This window comes from Vulpes lagopus, chromosome 3, assembly GCF_018345385.1.
Source record: "Vulpes lagopus strain Blue_001 chromosome 3, ASM1834538v1, whole genome shotgun sequence".
Classification (NCBI taxonomy): domain Eukaryota; kingdom Metazoa; phylum Chordata; class Mammalia; order Carnivora; family Canidae; genus Vulpes; species Vulpes lagopus.
The window spans coordinates 68,745,123-68,764,238 of NC_054826.1; the positions used below are offsets into that span (position 1 = coordinate 68,745,123).

Below are 19,116 nucleotides of genomic sequence, written 5' to 3' on the forward strand. Positions count from 1 at the left end.
GAGAGAGAGAGAGAGAGAGAGAGAGAGAGAGAGAGAGAGAGGCAGAGACACAGGCAGAGGGAGAAGCAGGCTCCATGCAGGGGAGGGGGCTCTGCCTGTGTCTCTTCTGCCTCTCTTTCTCTGTGTCTCTCAAGAATAAATAAATAAAATCTAAAAAAAAAAAAAAAAAAAGCTTTATTCTTTGCCCTAATAATTCTGTTTTAGGAATTTATCTATAATGGAAATGATGCACAAAAATATTTATCTAAAAGGTCATTCACAAAAGCATTTTTTGCAATTATAGTATCGTATAGCAAATAATGGAGCATATGGCAAATTAGATTAGTCTAAAATAGGGATCCCTGGGTGGCGCAACGGTTTGGCGCCTGCCTTTGGCCCAGGGCGCGATCCTGGAGACCCGGGATCGAATCCCACATCAGGCTCCCGGTGCATGGAGCCTGCTTCTTCCTCAGCCTGTGTCTCTGCCTCTCTCTCTCTCTCTCTCTCTGTGACTATCATAAATTAAAAAAAAAAAAAAAAAAAAAAAAAAGATTAGTCTAAAATGGGGATCCCTGGGTGGCGGGGGATCCCTGGGTGGCGCAGCAGTTTGGCGCCTGCCTTTGGCCCAGGGCGCGATCCTGGAGACCCAGGATCGAATCCCACATCAGGCTCCGGGTGCATGGAGCCTGCTTCTTCCTCCGCCTGTGTCTCTGCCTCTCTCTCTCTCTCTGTGACTATCATAAATAAATAAAAAAATAAAAAAAAAATAAAAATTAAAAAAAAAATAGATTAGTCTAAAATCACCTAAAAGTCTAAGGTGAGGGATCCCTGGGTGGCGCAGCGGTTTGGCGCCTGCCTTTGGCCCAGGGCGCGATCCTGGAGACCCGGGATCGAATCCCACGTCGGGCTCCCGGTGCATGGAGCCTGCTTCTCCCTCTGCCTATGTCTCTGCCTCTCTCTCTCTCTCTCTCTCTCTGTGTGTGACTATCATAAATAAATAAAAATTTAAAAAAAAATGTTTAAAAAAAAAAAGTCTAAGGTGATTGTTTTAATAAATTAAGTTACATCCAGGTAATGTTTTCCTCACATGGGAAGATGTTCACAACATAATTTACAGTAGAAAAAATTGACTACAAAATAGAATTATACTTTTTAAATTTATTTTTTATTTTGTAGTAATCTCTACACCTATTGTGGGGCTTAAACTCATGACCCTAAGATCAAGAGTTGAACGCTGTACTGACTGAGCCAGCCAGCTGCCCCAGAATTACATTATTATAAGTTTTAAGCACGTATGTGTTTACATGTGTGTAAATGTACATGTTTAAAGGTTTGGGATGTTATATATTTAGGTGCTTGTTAATGGTGAATAAATATGTGTATGTTTAATTTTTTATTTATTTTTTTCTAATTTTTCTACACTGAACATACATTTCTTTTGAGAAGTAAGGAAATCTATTTTATAAAAATAGATTTTTGCTACATCAAAACAGAAAGGTTCTGGGGTTCCTGGCTGGCTCAGTGTGCAATACTTGATCTCAAGATTGTGTGTTTGAGCCCCACGTTGGGTGTGGAGATTACTTAAAAATAAATTTTTTTTTTTAAATAAAATTTAAGAAAATAAATAAATTGGGGCACATGGGTGGCTCAGTTAAGTTTCTGACTTTAGCTCAAATCATCATCTCTGGGTCCTGGGATCAAACCCCATGTCCCCACTCAGTGGAGAGTCTGCTTGTCCCTCTGCCCCTTCCCCTGTTCATGCTCTCTCAAATAAATTTTAAAAAATAATAATAAATAAAAAGCTTTGTACAGTGAAGGAAACTACCAACAAAAGTAAAAAACAGGGGCACCTGGGTGGCTCAGTCGGTTAAGCTTCTGCCTTCTGCTCAGGTCATGATCCTGGAATCCTGGCATTGAGCCCCAAGTCATGCCCCCTGCTTGGCACAGAGTCTGCTCCTCCTTTTGCCTCTCACCACACTCGTGTTCTCTGTCTCACGCTTACTCTCACTCCATCTCTCAAATAAAATCTTAATTTTAAAAAAAGAATGTCTAAAATAAACTGAAGAAACAAGTATTGGCAAGAATGTGGAGAGAAAGGTACCCTTGTGCACTGTTGGTGGGAATGCAAACCAGTCATTGTGGAAGACCGTATGGAAGTTAAAAATAAAATTACCATTTGATCCAGTAATTCCACTACTGCATATTTATCCAAGGAATGCAATACAAGGAATACATGTTGAATCCCTAAAAAAAACTTTAATTCCAAAAAATGTATGCACACCTATGTTTATTGCAGCATTATTTAGAATAGCCAAATTATGGAAGCAGCCTAAGTGGATAAAGAAGATGTGAGAGATACACACAGGAATATTATTAAACTGTTAAAAAAAAAAAAAAAAAAGAAATCTTGCCATTTGAAACAGCATAGATGGAGCTAGAGAATATAATGGTAACAAAATGAAAGAGAAAAATACCAAATGATTTCACTTATATGTGGAATTTAGGAAACAAAACAAATGAACAAAGAGGGAGAATAAAAGAAACCAGAATAAAAAACCACCAAAAAACCCCCACAAAACCAGAGTCCACTATAGGGAGCAAAAGATGGCTTTACTGGAGGTAAATGGGGGGGATGTGGGTGAAGTAGGTAAAGGCGATTAGGAGTATATTTATCTTGATGAGCACTGAGTAATGTATAGAATTGTTGAATCCCTATACTGCACACCTGAATCTAATTTAATATTGTATGTTAACTATCCTGAAATTAAAATAAAATAAAAATTTTAAAAAGTAAAACTTCTTTTAAAGATCGATGATTTAATTAAAAATAGCTCAGTTGGATAGTTTATGCTATTTGAAATTATTATATTGATGAAAATCTAGAACTTAATACTAAATTTGCTTATCAAGTTTTAATTCCTAAAACAAATTTTTTCTATGACTATGAGCATTTATATTTTTATTATGTTTCATCAACAAATTTACCAAAACACTAAAAAGAAAATAATGATCATGCTTTGAAGTTTACAAAAATGCCTTTATTTTATTTTTATAAGAATCCCTTTGGTAGGTAAAGCATCTCTTCATTTTAAGACTAGAGATAATAAGTAAAAAGTCAAATATCTTGCCTAGTGCTAGGAGATAGTTTTTCCTTTCTGGAAATAGACAAGAAATAGAATTTAAAAAATACTCATGATCCACCTATACTGTACTATTTTGGTATTAATAACATAACTTCCCAGTGGGAAGAATTTGGAAATATTTTACAAACTGACCCTTTGCTTACGAGGTTGTTTTTCAGCTGATGGTATTATGATATAATTCTATTAGTAATATCATTTTTTATTTTATTAGATTTTCATCATTGCTATAATTTGAGAGCACTACTAATGATAGGAAATTCCTATCATTAGTAGTATATATATATTAGTATATATATAGTATACTATATATATTAGTATGTATAGTATATTTATACATTAGTAGTATATATATGTGTGTATATATATATGCATATTCTTTTACATTTAAGTTTCTACTTTTTTTTTCAGGTATGACTGCAGTTATCTGTACTTACCCTCTTGATATGGTGAGAGTACGCCTAGCTTTCCAGGTGAAAGGGGAACACACTTATACAGGAATTATTCATGCATTCAAAACAATTTATGCAAAGGTATTTCACATTTACTTTTCTCATCTATCTTGTTTTATTTTTTTAATGTAAGCTCTGTGCCCAACTTGGGGCTTGAACTCTTGACTACAAGGTCAAGAGTCTTAAGCTCTGCTGAGCCAGCCAGGTGCCCCTTTAATGTGTCCTTTTATATTTAGAAAAATATTTTGAATGTTATTTAAACTTTTATTTATGGATGATATTAATGATTATGATACATCTATGTTTCAGGATGGGTCCCAGAGTTTTTTTTCTATTGTAACATATGCTTTTGCTTTTGATGTTTATAATGATAAGCACAATCTTAATCTCACTTCTAATTTTTCTTCATTCAAAAGGAGGGCGGTTTCCTTGGATTTTACAGAGGCCTGATGCCCACTATATTAGGAATGGCTCCATATGCAGGTATTTTGAAATTTGGCAGAATCTTTTATTAGTTTTTCCTAAGAATGATTTTTAAATTTTAGCATTTTGTATCAAACCCCTATTCCATCTGGATTTGGTTTTTCCCTCCTTAAGGATAAACATTTGACCCAGCACCATTTATTAAATAGTCCCTCCTTTCCCAGTGACCTATAGTGCTACTTCTAAAATACTAATAGAGTGCAGTTTTTCAAGTCTTTATATTTGGTGGACAAGTCCCTTTACCTTATGCCTTTTTTTTTTTTTAAAGGAATGTAAGAACTGTAAATATTCCATGTACGTTTTTGATTTTGCACAAAAACCCCATTAGGATTTTTTAAAAAATATTTTTATTTATTTATTCAGAGAGACACAGAGAGACAGAGAGAGGCAGAGACACAGGCAGAGGGAGAAGCAGGCTCCATGCAGGGAACCAGATGTGGGACTCGATCCTGGGTCTCCAGGATCACACTCTGGGTTGCAGGCGGCGCTAAACCACTGCGCCACCGGGGCTGCCCCCCATTAAGATTTCGAATGAAGTTTTTACAGATCTTGGACATTTTTGTTAGACATATTTATAGATACCATATAAGCTCTGTTGTGTCTTTTGGAAAATTACATTTTCAATCTATTGCTTGATTTAATTTTATATCATCTTATAGCTAGTCATTATCCTACTTGTTTAATTATAGTCAGCCACCGTGTTACTTGTAGATGCTTTGGGGTTTCTGTGTGGGGGATTCATATTCTGTACAAATAATATCATTTTTCTGTTTCCGTTCTAATCCTTATTTCCTTATTTATTTATGTTTATCTTAGCTACTGTAATAGCTAAGGACCTACGGTGCAGCAGTGAATAGAAGTGATGATACTGGGCATTTTGGCTCCTTAATGATTTTAAAGGGACTGTTTGTAATACTTCTTCACTTAGCATAATGTTCATGTATGGCGTTAAGGAAGTTTTGGTAAGAATTTTTATCTGAATTGGTGTTGAATTTTATCAGACACCCTTTCCTGCATATATGGAGGTGATCATATAGTTTTCTTCCTTAATCTGTTAATACAATTGAAATTAATAGATGTTCTAAGATCAACCCAAATTGGTTATGACATAACGACCTTTTTATATCACATTGAATCAAGTTTGCTAATTTTTTTAAGAAGTTTTACATCTGTATTCCTAAATGAGATTAGCTTGTAATTTTATTTTCTTGTAATATCCTTGTATGGTTTGGGTATCAAGGTTATATAGATCTCATAAATGAGTTGAAGAGTATTTCCTCATTTTCCATGTTCAGAAATAATCTCTATAAAAAAGATTAGAATTATCTGTTTCTTGAAAGTTTTCATTGTGGATGATTTTTATTTATTTTTTTTACTAAATTTTTTTTTTTTAATTTTTATTTATTTATGATAGGCACACAGTGAGAGAGAGAGAGAGAGTCAGAGACACAGGCAGAGGGAGAAGCAGGCTCCATGCACCGGGAGCCCGATGTGGGATTCGATCCCGGGTCTCCAGGATTGCGCCCTGGGCCAAAGGCAGGCGCTAAACCGCTGTGCCACCCAGGGATCCCCTGATTTTTATTTTTAATTTTATTATTTTTTAAGGATTTTATTTATTTATTCATGAGAGACACAGAGAGCGAGAGGCAGAGACACAGGCAGAGGGAGAAGTAGGCTCCATGCAGGGAGCCTGATGGCGGGACTCGATCCTGGGACTCCAGGATCACGCCCAGGGCCGAGGGCAGGCATTAAACGGCTGAACCACCCAGGGATTCCATGTAGGACCATTCAGGTTTTTCTCTTTTGTGAACCATTTTTGGTAGTTCATACCTTTCTTCACCATTTTCAACTTAACCCTTTGGTATTAGTTTTCAATTTTTTGGCAAAAGATTTCCCTTATTTTTCAAAGTTTTTTACATCTGCTCTATTGTGTCCTTTATCAGTTATTATATTTTGCAAAGAATCAGTTTTAATTTTTGTTTTCTTCTCTAGTCTACCTTTATTTTCCATTTCATTGATTCTTGTTCATTTCTTATCTCCTTCCTCAGTTTTATTCTTCAGTTGGGTGCTTGCTTCATTCATTTTCAACCTTTGGGGTTTTTTTTCCTAATGTAGGCCTTCGCCTCACCCTACCCCCCAAATCCTGCTTTAGCTGCATTACATGAGTTTATTATTTTACTGTTTTTACTTAAAATGTGGAAATTTTCAAACATATTCAAAAGTAGACAATAAAAGAGCCACCATTCACCTAGCACCTACCTTCAACAATGATCAAATCAAGACCAGTCTTGTTTCATCTATGCCCCTAAAAACTCTCCTTTTATCCCATATTGTTTTAAAGCCGTTTTATTTCATCCATAGTATTTCAGGATTCAGCTCTCTATGCTCTTTTTTTAAAGCATAATCACACACCATTATGAACTTTTTAAAAAAATTCTCAGTATCATCCAGTATATTATCGTTGTTCAAATCCCCACCTCCTCCCCTTAACTCATGATTAGTTTTTGGACATATCCAAGTTAATATTTGCCTAGTGTATCTTTTTTCATCCTTTCATTTTCTACTTTTTCATGTCTTTATGTTTTAAGTATTTCTTTTGCAACCATTATGTAACTGATTATTTTTAAAAATCTGGTCTGTAAAATCTTTAATTGTCAATTTACCCATCTAATAGTTGTGATTTTTCATACATTTGTACTTTCTGTCCTTTGCTATTTGATTTCTACCTATGGCTTTTCTTTTCATGTTTTAAAATATTTCTGTCTTATTTTTCTGAACCCTTCCCTTACCCATTCTTTTATAAATATGTAAATTTATTTTGCTCCCTCCTATGGTTGGTAGCCTTTAATTATGACCCCATTACTTGATCATAATCTCTGAGTTTCAGACCCAGCGATTCCATCTTCTGCAGACCCAGTGGCATAATCCATCTCAATAGCTTTGTGGCTCTTGGCTTCATTATATAGAGTCACTTCACCACTCTCATGGGCCTACAACTCCCAAGTGGGCTCCAGCTTATGTTGTTGGAAGGCTCTAGTCCTCGGGTTCTCCTTCTCATCCTTTTTTGCAACAATAGCAATGACAAAGTCATTCAGAATACCTAGATTGCCATTATGTTGGAAGCAGAACTCTATAATTTTTTTGCTCTATTTTCTTCTCTTTTTTGCTTTTAAAATAGATTTTAACCTAATTATAGTATATATATAATTTTATTTCTCCATTTCTCAAACATTTTTCATATATTTGAATACTCCACAAATGTCATTTTTATTAGTTGTATCATATTTCACTGAATATTATTTCACATTTAGGTATTTCTGATTTTTCCAATTTACATTTAATTTGCTATGTATTTCCTCACTGTGAGCTTTTTCAAATTTTAGATTGCCTTTATTTTATTTTTTGTTTTTTTAAAGATTTTATTTATTTATTCATGTGAGACACAGAGAGAGAGAGAGAGAGGCAGAGACACAAGCAGAGGGAGAAGCAGGCTCCGTTAGGGAGGGATCCTAACGTGGGACTCCATCCCAGGCCTCCAGGATCAGTCCCTGAGCTGAAGATGGCACTAAACCACTGAGCCACCCATGCTGCCCTAGATTAAGTCTTTAATAGATTTCCCAAATATAAACATATATGAATATTCTATAATTGTATGCCATCAATTCAAATACTATATAAGAATTTTGTATAAAGAATAAATGCATATATTGAGGTATTCTCCTCGACTGAATTTTTGTTAGTGCTCGTTTTTCTTGTTAAGTATAGAGCATATTTTAAATATATTTTAAGGGCAGCCTGGGTGGCTCAGCGGTTTAAGCACCTGTCTTTGGCCCAGGGCATGATCCTGGAGACCCAGGATCGAGTCCCACATCAGGCTCCCTGCATGGAGCCTGCTTCTCCCTCTGTCTGTGTCTCTGTCTCTCTCTGTGTCTATCATGAGTAAATAAATAAAATCTTAAAAAAAAAAAAATAAATAAATAAATAAATATATTTTAAAATTTAATATGTATCAAGTTACCTTGAGTATAGTTGATAGGATTGCTTGAATTCTATTCTTGATTTTGTGAAAGTAAGACTTTAATGGGTCTGTTATAAAATCATGTAAATGTTCAGCACACACCAAGTATGTGTTATTGATAATTTAATATTTATTAGATTTCACTAATTCATATTGGATTTCGTGATCCAATATGAACATTTCTCTCATGGTCACAACTCTTCATTCGAGACAAAATTAGACACTGAGTTAAAAAAACAATTTCTTTGTCACTTCTGAAGTTTTACCTTTATCTTATCATGATCATTATTGTAAATATAAGTTGTCATATTTACTTGTAATTATTAATCATGAAGTTAACTTTTACTCATGTGAAACCTTGGAAAACTACTTAATTCTATTAATACATAAGATGGCATTTTTAACGAACTCTGCCTTTATTCAGTAAACTACAGCATATATTAGCGTGTGAAAACCATGCCTATAATTATTATAGGTAGTTATTTTGTCATCTCTAGGTTATTTATAAACATTAATTAAACCTTTTTCTTTTAGATTAAGCCAAACATCAGAAATCAGGAAATGTATAGTTTGTTTCTTGAGTTAATTGTTTATTATGAAGAATGGTGTCTTTTCATGGTTCATGTAATGTTAAAAGCATTGTGGTGAATTTATATTTTGTTTTTCAGGTGTTTCATTTTTTACTTTTGGTACCTTAAAGAGTGTTGGGCTTTCCCATGCTCCCACCCTTCTTGGCAGACCTTCATCAGACAATCCTAATGTCTTAGTTTTGAAAACCCACATAAACTTACTTTGTGGTGGTGTTGCTGGAGCAATAGCACAGACAATATCGTAAGTCTCTTCATCAACTTAATTCAATCAAATTGCAATTTCTCAATCTTGATTTTCAGTGTCAGTTAAATCATTTTATTTTTTCTAATTATTAAAACACAGGATCCCTTGCAAAATATAAGCAGTAATCTAATACATTTTTCCAGATGTACCTGCACTTTAAGCATATTATAAATACTTAGATGCCATGTTGACCAGATTAGTTTGAACCTATCAAAATTTTTGTGGATTCATATAAAAGAAAGAGGGCCGCCTGGCTGGCTCAGCTGGTAGAGTCTGCAACTCTTGATCTTGGAGTTTTAGGTTCAAGCCCCATATTGGGTGTAGAGATTAGTTAAAAATAAAGTCTTTAAAACAAAACTTTTTTTAATGAAAGAAAAAAAAGAAAGTAAGCTATAAAGAATTACTAATTATAGTCTTCATATTTTCTCATGAATTTGCCTTTATGGGTTTTTGAAATTTGAGTCATTTGTGTGTGTGTGTGTGTGTGTGTGTGTGTGTGTGTGTGTGTTTGTGAAAGAGAAAGAATGAGAGAGAGAGTGAAGGAGAGGAGGCACTTTTCTGGCACTAAATCTTGAAGGCCTCCTTTGTGCCAGGCAGTGTACTAGGCTTTGATATACTTGCTAAAGGAAAAACAAAGTTATTTTCTCAATAAGCCTATACTCTTATTAAGACAGTGGCAATACAATGGAGTTATATATTAATATAAGTTGTAGTGGGAATATAGATAAAGGTATTACTATATTTTAGTTGGAAAGGTGACTTCCAAGAATTTCCCAGCCCAAGAGAGATTGAGTAGATGAGATAAAAAGAGGCTGGAACACTTGCAGGAGCTTTTCACGAACATGAAGAAAAGCTTTCTGTGACTGAGGAGTATCCTAAAAAACAGGAAGTAATAGTGTCACAAAGACAAAAAAGAGTATCCAATGAAAAAGAAAAGTCAAAGTAAGATAAATACTGAAACATAAGGTGTTTATTGGACTTTACAATTAAGGATTGCCTTTGTGAAACCAGATTCAGTGTACTTGTCTGTAGAAGCAAATCATACTAGGTTGAAGGTAAAGAAGAAAAGGTATGTTGGTTTATTTTTGAAAACCTGGCTGTGGGGAGAGGGGCCGGGAGGACCCGGTAGGGGGTGAGGGGCGGTGGTCGGGGTTGGAAGCGCGGGAAGTCCCCAAGCCCCCAATGTAGCCCCCTCGTGAGCTCGCGGTATTTTCCTTAAATGATTGAGCTCCGCTTGGCACAGCTGACCTGGAGCCTGAGAGGATTATGAAAACGTGTGGGATGTGGGGTAAGGTGGGGCTGGGGACCGGGGCGGGGAGGCAGGGAGGCGGGGGCGGTTGGGGAGGCCCCTGCCCCGTAGCTGCGAGCCCCGGTCGATGATGATGTGACCACTGCGCAATCTGAGTTTTAGGAACCAGATGATGGAGTGGATGCTGAGAGCCGACTGAGACCTCGGGGCGGGGGGGGGGGGGGGGGGGGGGGGGGGATGAAAACCTGGCTGTGGAACCTTGCTCATTTATAGAAACATGATCACTCTCCAGCTGTTCTGATTCTCTTCTTGCTTTTACTGCCTTTTTTCTTTGCTACTCACTTCTAATTTAGATTCTTAAGATCTGCCTTTTTTCTCTCACTTCTTTTCTTAAACTATATACTATACCTGTTGACTCTTACCAGGTCCAAAGGCTTCCTCTCAGTCCTTTTGCTTCCTTCCAATTGTTCTAATTCTGGTTTTTTTTGTGTCAGTACCCTCTCTTGGCGATCAACTTTCCCAGCCTTGCTTTTCAGTTTTCAGGTGTCCTGCTGATTCATGTCCTCCTCTTCCTACCTATCCATGCTGATTTTTTTTAAGGCCCTTGCCTGAGTTTAATCCTCTTCTCTTCCTATAAATATCTAGAATAGTTCATCTATCTTTACGGTTTCAGTGGTCACTTCTGCACAGATAACAAATTCTATTTAAGTCTCCCATTACTGTCTCTTCATTTCTTCTGTAGCAGGCTCTTGGATGTTTCTACTTGGACTTCTGCCATCAGTGCAAACTTCATAGTTCAGACATTACTTGTCTTTCTCCTGGTTACAATCCTCAGCTCCTAGCTTTACTGTTTGTTACTATAACCATGAACCTTCTAGCCCTGGAAATACCTTGAAATCAATTTTCATATTGTATGTTTTCAGTTATCATTCTGTCTTGTTTTTTACTGTAGAATACTGCCTAGAGTGCTTTTTTTTTCTTTCTTTCCCATTGTTATTTCCCTTGTTCTACTCCTTGTACCTGGTCTTCTTACATTCTCTCCTTTCTACTAACCAATTCCTTGTACTCACATACATCTTTTCTCTGAAACTGAATCTTTCGGGTTGAGGTTTTTGTCCCTTAATTCCCATAAAGTTTCTTCCTCTTACAACCTTCATTAAAAAATAATTCCTGGAGATGCTTTTAAAATGTATATGGAACTTCAGTGATTGGTAATGTTATTTCTTAAGCTGTTTGGTTAAAAATGTAGTTTCTTTTTAATTACAACATTTCATTGTAAATATAAATGTATATAAAAGTATATTACTGTTTTTGTTGTGTATCACTTAGGTATATATTAAGTTACCACGGAGATCTTTGAATAGGAAAGTAGAAAGTAGCTCTGTGATACTGGAGAATGTCTCTAAGATTCAATTTTCTTTTTCTTTTTTTTAAGGGTTTTTTTTTTTTTTTTTTTTTTTTTTTTTTTTTTAAGATTTTACTTATTTAGGGATCCCTGGGTGGCGCAGCAGTTTGGCGCCTGCCTTTGGCCTAGGGCGCGATCCTGGAGACCCGGGATCGAATCCCACGTCGGGCTCCCGGTGCATGGAGCCTGCTTCTCCCTCTGCCTGTGTCTCTGCCTCTCTCTCTTTCTCTCTGTGACTATCATAAATAAATAAAAATAAAAAAAAATAAAAAAAAAAGATTTTACTTATTTATTCATGACAGACTCAGAGAGAGAGAGAGAGAGAGAGAGAGAGAGAGAGGCAGAGACACAGGCAGAGGGAGAAGCAGCTTCCATGCAGGAAGCCTGGTATGGGACTCAATCCCAGGTCTCCAGGATCACACCCTGGGCCAAAGGTGGCGCTAAACCACTGAGCCACCGGGGCTGCCCAAGATTCAGTTTTCTTTCTTTCTTTTCTTTTTTTTAAAGATTTTATTTTTTTTATTCATAGACACAGAGAGAGAGGGGCAGAGACACAGACAGAGGGAGAAGCAGGCTCCATGCAGGGAGCCCGATTTGGGACTCGATCCCGGGTCTCCAGGATCACATCCCAGGCTGCAGGCGGCACCAAACCGCTGCGCCACTGGGGCTGCCCAAGATTCAGTTTTCTTAATGTTGGGATAATTGTACCTATTTCATGTAGTTTTGAAGATGGAATGAGATAATTTACATAAATTGTTTAGCACAGAACCTAACACAGGTAGTCAATATTAGCAAAATTAAAGGAATTTTAAAAAATCACCTGGGGTCACACTCCTAAAAAGAGGCTACTTTTATGTATTTCATTTCAGGTAATTTTTTTACATAGAATTTTCTATCTTCTAAATGCCATATCTGTAATTGTTTATTTTTGCCCATAAGGAAACATTTTTGTTGGTCTACTATATACAGGGGGACTTGCTGAATACTCTTAGAGTAGTGGTTCTCAACTAGGGGTGATTTTGCTTCCAGTGGACATTTATTAATGTCTGGAGACAATTTTGGCTGTCAAGCCGAGGGTATGCTACTGGCATGTAGTAGGTAGAGGCCAGGGATGCACTTAAATATCCCACAGTGCACAGGATAGACCCCCATAGCTAAATATTACCTAACCTAAAATGTCAATGACAAAGTTGAGAAACCCTGTCTTAGGGTTCCAACAATGAAAAATATCCAGTTTAAATCTTCAGAAAGTGGCATTTAATTTGGCCCCGAGGAATGAATAGAACTCTATATTGAAGTGATGAGAGAGAAGAATCATCTAACCAATGGACTCACATAAGCAAAAACAAGATCTCTGTATTGCTATTTGATTTATTCATGTGCTTATATACTCCTAGATTAGACAATAAAGGCATAGGAATGCATTCTTTCCTAAGGAAATAATATATAGGACTTTGTAATCAATAATTGTTGAATAGAACACTAAAAGTCATTTTAAGTCCTTTTGCCTTTTTCTTCTTTTAGCTACCCATTTGATGTAACTCGTCGGCGAATGCAGTTAGGAACTGCTCTTCCAGAATTTGAAAAGTGCCTGTAAGTTCTCTATGTCATTGATCATTTTCTTTAGGAAATGTAATGTTTAAAGTAACCCCACTCCTGGTACCAAAAAAAATAAATAAATAAAGTAAGTAAGGAGATAGGACTGTGGTCTTACCAGTAGTCTAGATATTATTATGAAATAGTGTTGCCAGTGAATGTTACAGACATAGTCCAAACAGAATAGATGTATTAATAAGCCAGGCAATTCTGTACATAGTACTTGTACTTGGAATGAAGTGCTGCTTTATTGTGAATTTTCAGCTTATTTTTTTACACTTTCCTTCCAAAAACTAGTCAAGATGGCATTTTGGCTTCTTTTAGAAATGCTATTATGGGGGCACCTCGTGGCTCAGTTGGTCAAGCATCTGCCGTTGGATCATGATTCCAAAGTCCCAGGATTACATAGGGCTCCTTGCTCAGGAGGGAGCCTGCTTCTCATTATGCTCCTCCCCTTGCTCATGTGCTTCTGCATGTGTGCTCTCTCTGTCTCAAAATCTTTTAAAAGAAAAAACTCCTTTACAAAAAATTAAAAATGCTATTACGGATTTTGAAATTGTCTCTTCATGAGTGGGTATAAAGGTGTCATCATATAACCATTGTCTTTCAGTACCATGTGGGAGACTATGAAGTACGTCTATGGACACCATGGAATTCGAAGAGGATTATATCGTGGTTTATCTCTTAATTACATTCGCTGTGTTCCCTCTCAAGCAGTAGCTTTTACAACATATGAACTTATGAAGCAGTTTTTTCATCTCAACTAAAGAAAATCATGATTTTTTTTTCCTTAGTAAAATCTCCGAGGGAGAAATAAAATGTTACTTTAATTTTAGGGAGAATATTACTTGAAGGGGGATATTTGCCTTGTCACAGGAACCACTATTTTAATACTTGATTTTTTTATTCATCACAAATCAAAAGTGCTTAATGTGCTTTTTGATGCCAAAAGTTATACCTTAGAACGTTGAAAAAATTCCTAAGCTGATGCTGGCTAATCAGTGACGTTATTTGAAACTGTTTTAAAGTGTTATTTGCAAGTAGAACAAACTTAAAATGGGATTCAAGAGCTTGCTATTAGCTTTATCATGCTTTAATTCCAAGCTTTATTTATGATCATGATTTCAAAGACTCTAACATTGGTTACTATTATTATTATAATAAATAGGCTTGGTTATATTGCAGTAGAATGATGAAAACTGAATTTTTGAGTCATATAAAACATAGGTTAGGGGGGCACCGGGCTGGCCCACCCAGAGAAGCATGCAACTCTTAATCTTGGGGTCATAATTTTGAGCCCACTTTGGGTGTAGAGATTACTAAATTAAAAAAAATTAAATTTAAAAACCTGTAGCTTAGAAGCCAACATTGAAGATTATTCTTATCTCTCTTCTCTTAACTCTGCTCCACTGCATAGGACTGACAGTTTTTCTCTATTTTAAAATAAAATAAATGTTGTATTTAAAAATTAGTCTTGTAGAAACTCAACAATAAATGAAGAATTTTCAGGTATTGTTCAACTGTTATTTCTAGGTACTATGACTGACTTAAATTTGTTTTTAAAAGTCAATGTATTCCTCAAAGGCAGTAATAATAAATACTGAATATCTTTGCTTTCAAAACAGATTAGCATTATAGATTTGTTTTTGTTAGGTCATTTGGTATACACTAGGAAATTTAAATGGACTGTGAAATATCCATTAATATAGATGTGAATGTCAAAGAATGTTTCTAAGGTATTTTATCATTATACATTGACTAGTTCTTCCATGTAAAATAATTTTAGTGCAATATAAACTTAAGTAGAAACGTAAAACATGATTTAATTGTTATTCTTCATATTAAAATAGTTTAAAATATAAGAATTCCATTTATTGTGTTTAGAACACTTTTTATCTTTTATTGTAAGCATGACAGAAATGGGAAGGGAACAATTATAATTCTGTCCAGAAATAGTGATTTGTAGAATTGATGTAATTTTTTTTTGATCAATGCAAACTATTTTAATTGCTCTAACTTTATAATTTTTGTATTGAGGTAAAATTGACATATAACAATATATTAGTTTCAGGTGCACAATGTAATGATTCAATATTTGTATTTACTGCAATATAATCACTACAATAAGTCTAGTTACCACCTAATTGATGTATTAGAAAACTAAGTTGAAAGTGTTATTTCTGCTTCAAATTTTGTCTGCGTAAAAGATTTTTTGTCATGCGTTGGTAAAAATTAGATGAACTGGTTTCATTTTCAAAGTCTTTATTTTAAAATAAATATGTATCTTTGTATGATTTGTAAGTGTACCCACAGGTAGAAATATATGTGTTCTTAAAACTATTTTGTATATTTTCATTCCTGGGCTACATTGTAGCTAAATATTGTTACCAAATCTCAAGATAATTTAAATGTATAAAATAAGTATCTCAGTTATGTTATCAATAAAAGAGAACTGCAAATATTTTTTTAAATAAAAATTTGCATTCTATGTCTGTTATAGAATACATAGGATATTAAAAATAAATTTTAGGGACGGCTGGGTGGCTCAGTGGTTGGGCGTCTGCCTTTGGCTCAGGGCATGATCCTGGATTCCCAGGATCAAGTCCTGCATCGGGCTCCTTGTGTGGAGCCTGCTTCTCCTCCTTCTGCCTGTGTCTCCGCCTCTCTTTCTGTGTATCTCATGAATAAATAAATAAAATCTTTAATAAATAAATAAATTTTATTTATATTTTGGCATTCTCTTTTTTTTAACTTCACATTATTTTTAAAAACTTCACATTATTGAAGTACAAATGCTAAACATAAGTAGTCAAAACAGAAGAATATTTAAAATAATGACTGTATTTATATCTGATTTATTTCAGACTCATAACCCAAAGTGTATCTTGCTAGGCTATCTTCCAATGAAGATCAACTATTTTTTTAGTATTTTATTTATTCATGAGAGACACAGAGAGACAGAGACATAGGCAGAGGGAGAAGCAGGCGCCAGACAGGGAGCCTGATGTGGGACTCGATCCAGGGACTCCAGGATCACGCCTTGGGCCAAAGGCAGGCGCTAAACCGCTGCGCCACCCAGGGATCCCCTGATTTTTATTTTTAATTTTATTATTTTTTAAGGATTTTATTTATTTATTCATGAGAGACACAGAGAGCGAGAGGCAGAGACACAGGCAGAGGGAGAAGTAGGCTCCATGCAGGGAGCCTGATGGCGGGACTCGATCCCGGGACTCCAGGATCACGCCCAGGGCCGAGGGCAGGCATTAAACGGCTGAGCCACCCAGGGATTCCATGTAGGACCATTCAGGTTTTTCTCTTTTGTGAACCATTTTTGGTAGTTCATACCTTTCTTCACCATTTTCAACTTAACCCTTTGGTATTAGTTTTCAATTTTTTGGCAAAAGATTTCCCTTATTTTTCAAAGTTTTTTACATCTGCTCTATTGTGTCCTTTTTTTCATTTTTATTTGTTTTATCAGTTATTATATTTTGCAAAGAATCAGTTTTAACTTTTGTTTTCTTCTCTAGTCTACCTTTATTTTCCATTTCATTGATTCTTGTTCATTTCTTATCTCCTTCCTCAGTTTTATTCTTCAGTTGGGTGCTTGCTTCATTCATTTTCAACCTTTGGGGTTTTTTTTCCTAATGTAGGCCTTTGCCTCACCCTACCCCCCAAATCCTGCTTTAGCTGCATTACATGAGTTTATTATTTTACTGTTTTTACTTAAAATGTGGAAATTTTCAAACATATTCAAAAGTAGACAATTAAAGGGCCACCATTCACCTAGCACCTACCTTCAACAATGATCAAATCAAGACCAGTCTTGTTTCATCTATGCCCCTAAAAACTCTCCTTTTATCCCATATTGTTTTAAAGCCGTTTTATTTCATCCATAGTATTTCAGGATTCAGCTCTCTATGCTCTTTTTTTAAAGCATAATCACACACCATTATGGACTTTTTAAAAAAATTCTCAGTATCATCCAGTATATTATCGTTGTTCAAATCCCCACCTCCTCCCCTTAACTCATGATTAGTTTTTGGACATATCCAAGTTAATATTTGCCTAGTATATCTTTTTTCATCCTTTCATTTTCTACTTTTTCATGTCTTTATGTTTTAAGTATTTCTTTTGCAACCATTATGTAACTGATTATTTTTAAAAATCTGGTCTGTAAAATCTTTAATTGTCAATTTACCCATCTAATAGTTGTGATTTTTCATACATTTGTACTTTCTGTCCTTTGCTATTTGATTTCTACCTATGGCTTTTCTTTTCATGTTTTAAAATATTTCTGTCTTATTTTTCTGAACCCTTCCCTTACCCATTCTTTTATAAATATGTAAATTTATTTTGCTCCCTCCTATGGTTGGTAGCCTTTAATTATGACCCCATTACTTGATCATAATCTCTGAGTTTCAGACCCAGCGATTCCATCTTCTGCAGACCCAGTGGCATAATCCATCTCAATAGCTTTGTGGCTCTTGGCTTCATTATATAGAGTCACTTCACCACTCTCATGGGCCTACAACTCCCAAGTGGGCTCCAGCTTATGTTGTTGGAAGGCTCTAGTCCTCGGGTTCTCCTTCTCATCCTTTTTTGCAACAATAGCAATGACAAAGTCATTCAGAATACCTAGATTGCCATTATGTTGGAAGCAGAACTCTATAATTTTTTTGCTCTATTTTCTTCTCTTTTTTGCTTTTAAAATAGATTTTAACCTAATTATAGTATATATATAATTTTATTTCTCCATTTCTCAAACATTTTTCATATATTTGAATACTCCACAAATGTCATTTTTATTAGTTGTATCATATTTCACTGAATATTATTTCACATTTAGGTATTTCTGATTTTTCCAATTTACATTTAATTTGCTATGTATTTCCTCACTGTGAGCTTTTTCAAATTTTAGATTGCCTTTATTTTATTTTTTGTTTTTTTAAAGATTTTATTTATTTATTCATGTGAGACACAGAGAGAGAGAGAGAGAGAGGCAGAGACACAAGCAGAGGGAGAAGCAGGCTCCGTTAGGGAGGGATCCTAACGTGGGACTCCATCCCAGGCCTCCAGGATCAGTCCCTGAGCTGAAGATGGCACTAAACCACTGAGCCACCCATGCTGCCCTAGATTAAGTCTTTAATAGATTTCCCAAATATAAACATATATGAATATTCTATAATTGTATGCCATCAATTCAAATACTATATAAGAATTTTGTATAAAGAATAAATGCATATATTGAGGTATTCTCCTCGACTGAATTTTTGTTAGTGCTTGTTTTTCTTGTTAAGTATAGAGCATATTTTAAATATATTTTAAGGGCAGCCTGGGTGGCTCAGCGGTTTAAGCACCTGTCTTTGGCCCAGGGCATGATCCTGGAGACCCAGGATCGAGTCCCACATCAGGCTCCCTGCATGGAGCCTGCTTCTCCCTCTGTCTGTGTCTCTGTCTCTCTCTGTGTCTATCATGAGTAAATAAATAAAATCTTAAAAAAATAAATAAATAAATAAATAAATATATTTTAAAATTTAATATGTATCAAGTTACCTTGAGTATAGTTGATAGGATTGCTTGAATTCTATTCTTGATTTTGTGAAAGTAAGACTTTAATGGGTCTGTTATAAAATCATGTAAATGTTCAGCACACACCAAGTATGTGTTATTGATAATTTAATATTTATTAGATTTCACTAATTCATATTGGATTTCGTGATCCAATATGAACATTTCTCTCATGGTCACAACTCTTCATTCGAGACAAAATTAGACACTGAGTTAAAAAAACAATTTCTTTGTCACTTCTGAAGTTTTTACCTTTATCTTATCATGATCATTATTGTAAATATAAGTTGTCATATTTACTTGTAATTATTAATCATGAAGTTAACTTTTACTCATGTGAAACCTTGGAAAACTACTTAATTCTATTAATACATAAGATGGCATTTATAACG

The 19,116-nt window shown here is 35.2% G+C and overlaps 1 protein-coding gene and 2 non-coding genes across 4 annotated transcripts in view; all 3 read left to right on the forward strand.

The window, feature by feature from the left end:
- The window catches only part of SLC25A16 (solute carrier family 25 member 16), a 64,783-nt gene extending 49,150 nt beyond the window's left edge, over positions 1–15,633 (forward strand). Inside the window, exons 5-9 of one of the 2 annotated variants that reach the window (XM_041749645.1) lie at positions 3,531–3,652; positions 3,988–4,054; positions 8,741–8,903; positions 13,085–13,153; positions 13,739–15,633. In XM_041749645.1, the coding sequence (XP_041605579.1) occupies positions 3,531–3,652; positions 3,988–4,054; positions 8,741–8,903; positions 13,085–13,153; positions 13,739–13,844 (527 nt within the window). In that variant the 3' untranslated portion in view covers positions 13,845–15,633. The remainder of the gene's footprint in view (positions 1–3,530; positions 3,653–3,987; positions 4,055–8,740; positions 8,904–13,084; positions 13,154–13,738) is intronic. The other variant, XM_041749644.1, reaches the window with a different exon arrangement.
- On the forward strand, positions 10,075–10,212 carry LOC121488554. The gene has a single exon (XR_005987168.1).
- On the forward strand, positions 10,277–10,359 carry LOC121488542. Its single transcript, XR_005987156.1, has one exon.
- Positions 15,634–19,116: the final 3,483 nt, after the last annotated feature.